Source organism: Crocodylus porosus, unplaced genomic scaffold (assembly GCF_001723895.1).
Source record: "Crocodylus porosus isolate Cpor-Errol unplaced genomic scaffold, CroPor_comp1, whole genome shotgun sequence".
Taxonomy (NCBI): Eukaryota; Metazoa; Chordata; order Crocodylia; family Crocodylidae; genus Crocodylus; species Crocodylus porosus.
The window spans coordinates 33,376,974-33,387,708 of record NW_017728918.1 but is presented as its reverse complement, the minus strand read 5'-3'; the positions used below and the strand labels follow the sequence as shown (position 1 = coordinate 33,387,708).

General features: G+C 42.2%; 1 protein-coding gene across 1 annotated transcript in view; it reads left to right on the top strand.

The window, feature by feature from the left end:
* Positions 1–10,735, top strand: part of TPO (thyroid peroxidase) — a gene marked incomplete at its 5' end in the record, with an annotated part of 109,645 nt that overhangs the window by 82,624 nt on the left and 16,286 nt on the right. The window contains one exon of the mRNA XM_019538148.1: positions 5,799–5,898. Within this exon, the coding sequence (XP_019393693.1) occupies positions 5,799–5,898 (100 nt within the window). The remainder of the gene's footprint in view (positions 1–5,798; positions 5,899–10,735) is intronic.

Below are 10,735 nucleotides of genomic sequence, written 5' to 3'. Positions count from 1 at the left end.
TGGGGCAATGGGGGGCATTGGGGTTCACCCTCCACTGGCAGGAACAGTGAGTCCAGGGATTTTGGGGGGGGTTCTTAAAGGGCCAGAGCTGGCCCAGGCGGGGCACCTGTGGTGGGGCTGGAGGAGCAAGGAGGGATCAGGGGGCTCAATCAGAGCCTCCCATGCAGCATGGAACAGTGGGGGCAGCAGGGATTGCCCCCCTCCCAACAGCGCCTAGTGAGGTGGGGTTTTTTTTTCCAAAGAGCCAGGAGCTGGGACAGGCAGGGCAGCCATTGCTGGGAGAGGGGTGGGGGATGGGCCTGGCCTGGCTGATTTGGAGATTCAGCAGTAGAGGAATCTCCGAATCAGGTTCAGGTGACTTGAATCGGGACAGTGATTCAAATCATCGAATCAAATCACTGTCCCTCAAACTGACCAAATCCGAAGCAAATGTTAGCCGCTTCACACAGGCCTATTATAGTGTAGTTGCTATTCAGTGTAATTTATGTTGTTCATTGTTTTATTTGTATTTTTATTTCATAACTTGTATTTGAATAGCCTTTTTTTATCTTCAGCTGGTACTTTGTACATTCAGAAGGAGCTTGTTGAACCAAAGTGAAAATGCATCTCAACTCTCTTAAACCAACACATGGCTTATAATAAATGAACAGCTGGAATTATAAAGTGATTGAAATTTTAGGCGTATGTGGTTTAAAGGGGTTTAAAATTATTAAAGTACTTCAAATCATTATTAGGATTTCAATCATCTAAAGTGCTCTTAAAAATGCTAATAACATTAATTATTCTATGTGGCGCATTCATATAATATTCAGTCCTGTTTTATGGTGGACTTTATCATTAGTTTCCAGACTTCCTTTTCTAAAGTTGGGTAACTTTTCTAGTTTAGTCAAAACTTGTACTGGGAAATGATGGGAACAGTAAACTTGTTAATTGACTCTCCTAGTCACAATAATGATAAATAATATAATACAGATTTGTTGCTTATCTTCAGTTTACAAATCCCTATTTTCTCCATTTTCCTGGTCTTAAAATAATGGAAAAAATAGATGAATTCGAAATTAGGACTGAAAAGAAGATACTTTGTACAAAGAGATTATGAGAAGTGATTCAAAAACATCTTTGAACCAAAATTCTAGGGTATGATATGTGACAGAGGGATGTCATTTATGAGGAAATGTTCAAAACTGGCTAAAGTAAGTTGTATTCCACAATCTTTTAGGTGCTTTTGAAAATATCCCCTAATTTTCACCATGCTGCTGGTAAGAGGCATGACTTGGATTTGTTTTGCAATCACACAATAGTGCCATGAAAATCCTTTCAACTTCTTAACATGCCCCAAAATGGTAGGACCCATTAAAATACACTATAATGTAAATAACAGATAATAACCAGGAGCAGGAGAAGCACATTAACAGAAAGATTGGTTTTTGTTTAAAATACATTATATATTAGGTGTCAGAAGCTGTGCTGTCCTGCACGTCAGCTCAAAGGAGTAGAAGTAATGATAATACTCCCCAATATCAGTACTATAAAAGTGGTTTTTCATCATAGGAAATCAGGCTTCACAGAGCATTAGGTTGGTAAAGATTTGTTTGTACCCTCCTTAACATACTCACAATAGTAATTATATTCATGCACCAGCAACTGAAATACTAATTGTCTCTCTCTCCTTGGGGCAGATGGTAGACTAGGGCCTGCTGCAGTCATACCCTCAGTGGAGAGTCCCAGACCTGGCCAGGCCAGGGCCCAACGCCACATTCGTCTGGCTGCCAGGCAGGTGCGGCTCAGCACAGCCATGGCGCAGAAGTGGGATTGGGCCCCACCTGGTCACATCTGGGACTCTCCATTGTCTAGGGCTATGTGGGGGTGGGGGGCTCCTGCAGTGGAGGCCCCAGGGATCTGTTCCCATCCCCCACTTCTACTCCGGTCACAGCGGGAAGCCACAGCAGTAGCTGCCTTGTCCCAAGCACAGGTGGAGGAGCATGAGCCCCCGGGGCCTCCATCAAGCTGTCCCCAGCAGAAGGACCCCCACCCCTTCATGCCTAGACCATGGAGAGTCCAGACCTGGCCAGACGAGGGCCTGATGCCGTGTTCATCTAGGCACCAGTTGGGCAAGGCTCAGCATAGCACAGAAGTGGGATTGTCCCATGCCCAGCTGGGTCTGGGAAGATCTGGTCATCCAGGGGCACATGGGAGGAGGGGACTCCTGCTGCTGGATGCAGCCTGGAGGAGCCCCTGGGGGGTCCATGCCCCCCCCACCTGTGCTTGGGATGAGGCAGCTGCTGCTGTGGGCTGTCCTCTGCGCCCTGAGCACAGGTAGGCACTACCACCTCCAGCCCCCTAAGTTCAAATCCTCCCACTTGGCCAGGCTGGGGCCTTACTTGCCTTTCCCTGATTTTGGCTGGGCTGCATGGTCAGTCACTCACTGCAGGGGCCTTGATCTGACTCCTACCCCTCCCCTCCCCAACTGATTAACCTGCTGGGGGTGGGGGCGGGGGGGAGTATGTGTGCACGTGCATAAGCGCCCAGCTCTCCCCCAGCCCAGAATCAACCAAAAGAGGCCCTGGGATCTACCTGTCAATTAGAATCGATGGGTTGATGACCAACTGAGCTGGACTGTAGACTAATAATATAGCCCAAACATGGCATAAGAAATCTCTGCAAATTCTATAATAAATTATAAAGAGAAATTTAAGCTATGGATGTTTCCAAAAGGCGAAAGTAATTAACAGTGATACAACACATACCTGTTTCCCAAAAATTGGGGTGACACCTCTAGGGGGAGAGTGATTTTCTGCTAAGAATTTCTTCCCATTTTAAAAGCCACTGTCCAACAACATCAGTGGCATTTCTACTTCGTTCCATGGGTGTCAACAACCCTCTCTCCTTTCAATAGTCTTAATGTTCCACTAATCGAGCTATCCTTTCTTTTTGCAATTTTCTCTGCTGTTAGCTACTCCTTGTCTTTCTTTCATTCCACAGACCTGCGAGCTATTTTAATCTCTTTTGAAAATCTCAGATTCAGCCATGATGTCCAGTCTTCAGCAGCAGGCAAGAGCCTCTGACAATTCCACTGTAAAAGGGTTAAAACTATATATCTTTTAACTAAGCAGGAAAGGGAGGGTAATTAGCTCTACCCCTGCACTATGCTGCCATAACTATGGAAAAAATAGTCATTCTTCCTTTTTCAAAGAGAAGGTGTTCTGCTTATTTGGGGATGTATGGTATATGAGAAAAAGGGTACCACCTAGGAACGAATGCTTCACAGAGGTAAAAGTCACCCTTAAAAAAGTATAGTCTAACAATGCATTTATGTACAATACAATATTGATCTCTAGGAGGTGGTACCAGTTAAAAGAAACTTGTGTTGTTTTGTTGTTGTTTGTTTGTTTTCTCCTTTTAGGCCATACTTTATCTTTCAGTCACTATGAATATAACTGCTACATCCTTGCTCAGGGACAAACCAGACAGGGTATGGTGGTGCAGTTGTATCCCCCTTTCACTGTGTATCGCATATGTTGGGAGGTCTCAGAGCTCACCACCATGTCAGCGAGCTCTATGAGCTCGCCAGTTGTTTGGCACAGCATCTGCCCAAAGTCCTGCTATCCCGCTTTCCCCCTACTTCCTCTAATTCAACATCAGGGGAAAAGAGGGAGGCGTGAGCAGTAGTGGCAGGAACACTCAGCACTGTTTTACCGGAGTTCAGGGGCTGCCCACAAGTGCTCATCCTTTCCTTTTCCCTGATCCTGAATCTGGAGAGGACCATGGCAGGCGTGCGGGGCCCCGGGGTCGGTGCCCAGCTACCCCGGGAAGGGGCGGATGGCCCGTGCCGGGGCGGCAGGAGTTGGGGGAGGGTTACAGTTAGGGTTAGGGCAAGGCCCAAAGCTACTTAAAAGCAGGGACTCCAGGCAAACCCTGAGCTGAAAATCTCAAAGAGTTCATAGCACATGCTGAATTCCAGCAGGAGCTGTGCTGACATGCTGGTGAGCTCAGAGAAAAAGTTCACTGGCATCAGCATCATAATGAAGGGTTGAAGCCAAGGCCCCTTCAGCTGTATGTCACATACACCATGAGCTCTCTTCACTGTGCATGCACCACACAGCTAAAGTGGGTGTAGTCCCACTCCCATTGCCACAATCCTGCATGTGCCCATGACTTCACTCGGTTTAATTAATCCCACTATTTTTTTACTTTGAGACTGATTTCCGCTCAGTATGAGTATGAGATGAGGAATCAAACCTTTGTTTCCATTGCCTGGTAGAATCTGCATAGTATTATGTACCAATATTTCATGCAACAATGAGGACTGACTCAAACGGGAAAACTGGCCTTATTAATATCATAGTAGTATTGGAGTGATATTGTTGCTGTGATGGGTCAGGATATACACGAGAGGCAAGGATATTTTGGAGAATGATAACTTTTATTGGACAAACTGTGTGGCTGCGAGAGGTTTAGACTAGTATTTTTAGCACAAACACTCTTCTTCAGGTCTTAGAAAGAAACAGACACAGCTTGAGCTAAATAATGAATAGAATAATAATCTATGGGAAAACTCCATATGTAAATAGAAACAGCCTGGCTAAAGGGTAGAATAGGGCTGTAAAAACAGCAAAGACTCATTATCCAGTTAGCTGAAAGGCCAGAGAAATGCAGTAGGAAGGATAATAACCTGATAATGAAAATAACAAGACTATCAAGGAGGGAGAGAGATTAATACATAGTTTATAATAGAGCCAATGTTTGTGTTTAGTCCTTATTTTTTTCTGTCCAGTAAAGGTATGAGTATTTGTTCCCAGACCCATCTTTTTTTCAATCTGCTTTGTAAATTCCCCTTCAGGACAAGGATTGTGAAGTTAGAAAATGAGGTTCTGATATTTTGTAGCCATGATGGTCAAGGAAACATGGAGAGGAGAAGCTTTTTTCCTTTGTTATTTATGATCGATATTATTGGACCAACTATATATTTCTTTAGAGACTGGATGAAGAGCATCTGATGCCTGAAAGCTTGTCCAGTAGCTCTCCCAACTAGGCAGTTCATCCAATAAAAGATATCACAAAAAACGTTGCTTGTCACAAAGTGAGTGGTAGTTCTGTTAAAAGAGTTTTCCTCCCTGTTTATCTATGTGTCTGTCCTTTATCCTTTTCCTGTGTTTGTTCATTCAAGAGTGTAATTTTTGTCTATTTTCACCTAAGTATTTTCTGTGAGGTCATCTGTTTTACTGGGTGAGGAATAGATATGTATAGGATCTGTGGATTCTAATAGTTTCAGTATGGGGGTGTTTGTTGTGGTAGCAGTGGAGGTGAGTTGGCAAGTCTTGTATGTCTTATTAAGACAGGATTGTGACCCATTACATCCCATTAACTGTACGCTGATCAGTGAGGAATTGCTTATGATGATGAATTGAACAAGATTAAGGAGTTGTTCGAAAGCCAAGAACAAGGAGATTGGGAATATTTCTGTCAAATCTGATCCTTTTTGAGTATTGTCTGTAATTGTTAGCTGATCTTTCTTATTGCAGGGTGATGTGTAACAACTAAGGGTATGTGGTCAGTGGGGGTTACTTCAGGGTTTTAAATGGCTCTTTCAAAGATACTCTGTCTGCTGGAGCATCCTTGCAGGGAACAGGTTTTCGTATCTGAGGGATGGCCTGATGGTTTTATAGAGTTTTATTGGGAGTTCTAATGTCTAATGGGCAGGAAATACAAAAATGCATGCTGGAAAAAATACTATGACTGATATGTCACTACACTGTGTTTGTTGTTGACACAGTGAAACCCATTTTTATATGTTACAGATTCTGGAAGACTTCCTAAAGGCTCTTTAGTTTCCATCATTTTAGGTGGTGTTCTGAGCATTTGTTTAGCAGTATTAAGCTGGACACTAATTTGTCAGTGGTAAGTTTCATGTATATTTTTTTCACCAATCTTTCTTTGACAAGCATACATTTTTTTCTTCTCTTGGAATTTTCTTAAATTAAGTCTTCTCTTTCTGCAGTCAGGAGGTGACATAAAGTTATCTATCTGTGAATCCCTGCAGTATATAATTTGTTTGACACAATATAACTATTAGTCTGTTCATTATCTCTTGCACAAGAAACATTTTCATTATCATTAGTTCATTTTAGATACACCAACCAATACCTCATTGGAATCAATGGTACCTAAAAATGTCAGTTATCTGAACTGAATTTAATCAAAATAATATCTTATTCAGAACTAAAATATTCAGTGACATTTTGAAGAAAAGTGGGGTTTTTTCTGAAAATACTGCTTTAAAAGCAGATTTTATCCACTTAGTGCTATTTTCACCTCTGTTTATGAGGGCACTGACTGAATTAAGAGCTGTAATTAATAGACTATACCCTAAGCACCATTCTAAAAATCTGAGTTTCATTCCTGCTTTCTAAGGGTACATACAACCTTACATTGAGCTCACCCCAACTAAGGACAATCTGAATGCTCAGAATGCATAGCCCAGGGGCTAGGAAAGCCCAGCCATTCACATCCCGAAAGCTGTGCTGTTCTTCCCTCTCCCCTCTGACCAAACTATTTCTCTCCCAGCTCAATTACACCTCTCTAGATCAGGCAACCCCCTGCCTGCAGACTGACAAGCTACTCAATCCTACCAGTCCCTCCTCTACCCATTTACCTCCCGCTGCCCTGCCAAGTAGCAAACACTTGCACATGCCACCTTGAGCTCAGATTTATGTAGTTTAAGTTAAGCCACCCAAACTTCATCTGGGACCCATGAAAGCTTGTGCATGTCCAGTGTTTGAGGAAATGGTACTGTTGGAGACCACTTGTAAGGTAAGGAAGAATAAAAATAGGAATAATAAACTTCATGGCCTCAGTCAACTCTGCCCCCACTGAAATTAAGGTAACATTCCCCATTAGTTCAATTGTAACATATACAAATTTGATTATTATGTATAACATCAAGATAGATATTAGTATAAACATTCTGTTGATGGGAAACTCTTGATACAGTAAAGTACAAACTTTTAAAGCTGCCCTCCATATTTATGAGTACAATTATAAGCCTCAATCAAATGTAGCTATGAATACTAGCATTTACACATAGCTCAGTTAGGCACACAAATGTAGCCTGTCAAAATTTCTTACTTCCAGTTGCCTTCAGGAAAGTAGTACTGCCACAGATAACAGCACACTTACATGCATTCTACTCTGTGTTTTTGTATTTTCTGAAAATGTTTAAAATGTAAACCATTGCTAGAGATTTGTTACATTAAACTTTCAACTTCAATCTGTGGAACTTAGGCTCATGACACCTCAGGACCATTCAGCTGAAATGCACTCAGTGGCCACTAGTGGTCTTAATTGGCTTTTATTTTTCATTGACTTGGAAGGATGTGGGCAGTGGTGTCCCACAGGGCTCGGTCCTTGAGCCACTGCTGTTTAACACCTTCATCAGTGCTTTGGACAAGTACATAGTGAGCACGCTGTCCAAATTTATGGCTAACACCAAATTATGGGGCAAAGCAGACACACTGGAGGGCAGGGAATGGATTCAGGTGGATTTGGACAAGCTGAAAAGGTGTGCAGAACAAAATGGGAAGCAGTTTAACAAGGGTAAGTACAGAGTAGTGCACCTAGGGAGAAGCAATCACCAGCACACATACAGATTGGGGGAGGACTTTCTAAGCAGCACAACAGCGGAAAGGGATCTAAGAGTCATAGTTACCACATGCTATCATGCATCATGAACAGGTCTAGGGAGGTGATACTACGCCTCTATGTGTCACTGGTAAGGCTGCAGCTGGAGTAATGCATTCAGTTTTGGGCACCACACTTCAAGAGGGATGTGGATAACTTTTGAGAAGGTCCAGAGGAAGGCCACTCATATGATTAGGGGCCTGCAGGATAGGTCCTATGAGGAGAGGTTAAGGGACCCTAGATTACTTCAGCCTCCATAAGAGAAGGCTGAGAGTGGATATTGTGACCATTTACAAATTTGTTGGGGGAGGGGGGGGAGGGGCAGCAAGGCATAGAAGATACTCTGTTTACCAGGGCACCCCTTGGAGTAACTAGAAACAATGACCACAGACTGACAGAGAGCAGATTATTAAGAAGAACTTCTTTACAGTAAGGGTTACCAGAATCTGGAATGGGGTCCCAAGGGTGGTGGTGCTCTTCCCTACCTTGGAGGTCTTTAAGAGAAGACTGGACAAGCACCTAGCTGGTATCATTTGACCCAGCACTCTTTCCTACCCAGGGCAGGGGGTCAGACTCAATGATCAGCTGAGGTCCCTTCTGACCCTGAAAATCTATGAAATGTATGAAAACTGGATTATAAGTGACTGCCTTAATTGATGTAATCTTGTTATCCTTCCATATATCTTTTCATGTTATGTGTTAACAGTCTGTTAAATTTGCCAGAACTGTGACCTATATCAATAGGAAACTAGCTGGCTGGGCAGGACACAACAAACTTTTGGCATTTTTGTCAGGATCATGACAATGGTGCTGCCTTTACTAAACTTAGCAGCTTAGTCATAGAGATCATGGGAACCCTTAACACTCCGGTTTTTTTGGATTTTTGAAAGAAAATATCTGCAACTTTTGACACTTGAAAATTGTATTCAGTGGGTTCATAGATGTGCCCATAGATGCGTATAAATAAATTGTATTGAGACTTGAGAGATGTAAGTTAAATCTTCAGTTGTATGGGAGGGTTATAAACAGCAGGGGATGAGAATTTACAGTACAGTGAATTTACAGTAATGTTATTTAATAGCACAAAAGTATTTATAAAACACAGAACAAAATACTTACTTAAAAAATTGGAGCATTAGGACTTCTTTGTAAAGGTTATTGCTGATATTGCAGCTACTATAATATATTTATATTTGTCCTCTTTCTATCATATCTGGATTGGGGAAATAAAATTAACTTATTATAAGAATTACTTATTATAATTCTCTTCAGGCCACTACATTGGAGAGAGAACCTCACCATATTTGGTTGTTTCTAAACAATTCAGTTCTTAAATAGACTTAGTGGCAATATATTGCTTGAATAGTGAAAGACCAACATAAGTGAAGAAAGTTTGCATTCAATGCATCTTAACTAGCACCAGAATGTACGCATCTGCTCATAAGTGGTCATTCTGTCCACTCAGACAATAATGAGTGACTCAGTGCAAGGGAATTCAAACATCTGGTGCTTGTTCTCACTGAAAACTCCAAAAAAGAACCAGAGATGTATATACATTGACCTTTACCTAACTAGGTAGTTCATAGTTTGTTACATAATGGGCGCATCAGCATGAGATGCTGACTGTGCAGTTGTTATTGTTGAGTCATTTAGTATACTGAGTACCCATTTAGTACTTGTGTACTACAGAGCAGCATCAACTTACATGAACTCTCTTTGAGTCTTGGCTCTGCACCGCTGGATACAGTCTTGGTTGTGGATGCAGTGGTCACCTCACAGGGCTTCTGTGCCTGCCCCACCGCACCATTGCCCTCATGACAGGGTTTGGGTTCCCTGTCACACTGGGCCATACAGTCAGGCTCCTTTTTACTTGCTTTGTTGAAGTATTCTGTCAAGGTGGTATATAGATTTTCAGCTGACCCACAACATGAACAATAATATTGATCTACAACATGACCAGTCTATTATTTTTTGCTCATATTTCTCCACTGTTTAGTTTAGGGGAGCACTCTATGTTCCAAGTGCTTGTAGTCTATCATCCTAAATAGTTATAGACTGAAAGCAAATGATCTATTTTTCTATTTCTTTTCTCTTTCTAGAGCTCTTACAGTAATGTACACAGCCATTCCCTCTATGTCAAAACATTAGTAGAGGCAAATACATTAAGAATGAGACCACTATTAACTTGGATAAGATGTAAAGGGAAAGTTCTGACCCTTTATGATCATTACAAATCCCAATGCTGCATGTTTGAATGGAGAGATTTAGAGTTATGTGGTCCAAGATGCTTTAGGGAGCTTTTGACATTTCTCACTGAGATGATAACCACTGTCAACTGGGACATATTTAAATTAAACTAACTTACAACTAAAACAAAATAATATCTTATTTGACTTATTAATGGTTCCCCTATTTTCCTTTCTCTGATGATAATTTATAGGATTTACCCATCTTCCACCATCCTTTTCAGACAAAATTCAAAGCATCCCACTGCTGCTGGACATTTTTCAATTAGAATAGTTTTGATTGTGTCTTTATTTATTTTCCAGACCCAGCTGGCTTTATAATTATAATTTTTTTCATGGCCTCTGATCTGGGGGGGGCGGGGATGTTACAGCCTAAGGGTTGCATGAAACTCCTGGGGCTGGGAGATCATGGCAGCAGCAATCTTTCAGCTCTGGGGGTTTCAGCCACCCCAGGGCTCGGCAATCACAACCATACCCCGGCATCAGGAGGCATGCTGCAGGGTACCAGTATCTTTGAGTCCGAGGGGCTGCAGGGTCCTGCTGGGAATACAGAGCTACCGAGGCCGAGAATCCCAAAAGTTGCAGGACTCCCAGCCCTAGCTGGATGTGGTGCAACCCTGCTACACGTGCAAATTAAGCTCAATAGTAACCAGCTATAAAGTTAGTACACATTTTCAAGGTCCAACTTTGTAGCTGGTTGGAGCTTTTTATGATGTGATAAGTACTTTGTACATGTAGCTGGTTTCAAGGCAATTGCACAATTAACCAGTTAATTGTGTGATACCTGTAATGTATATGGGGCCATAGAACTG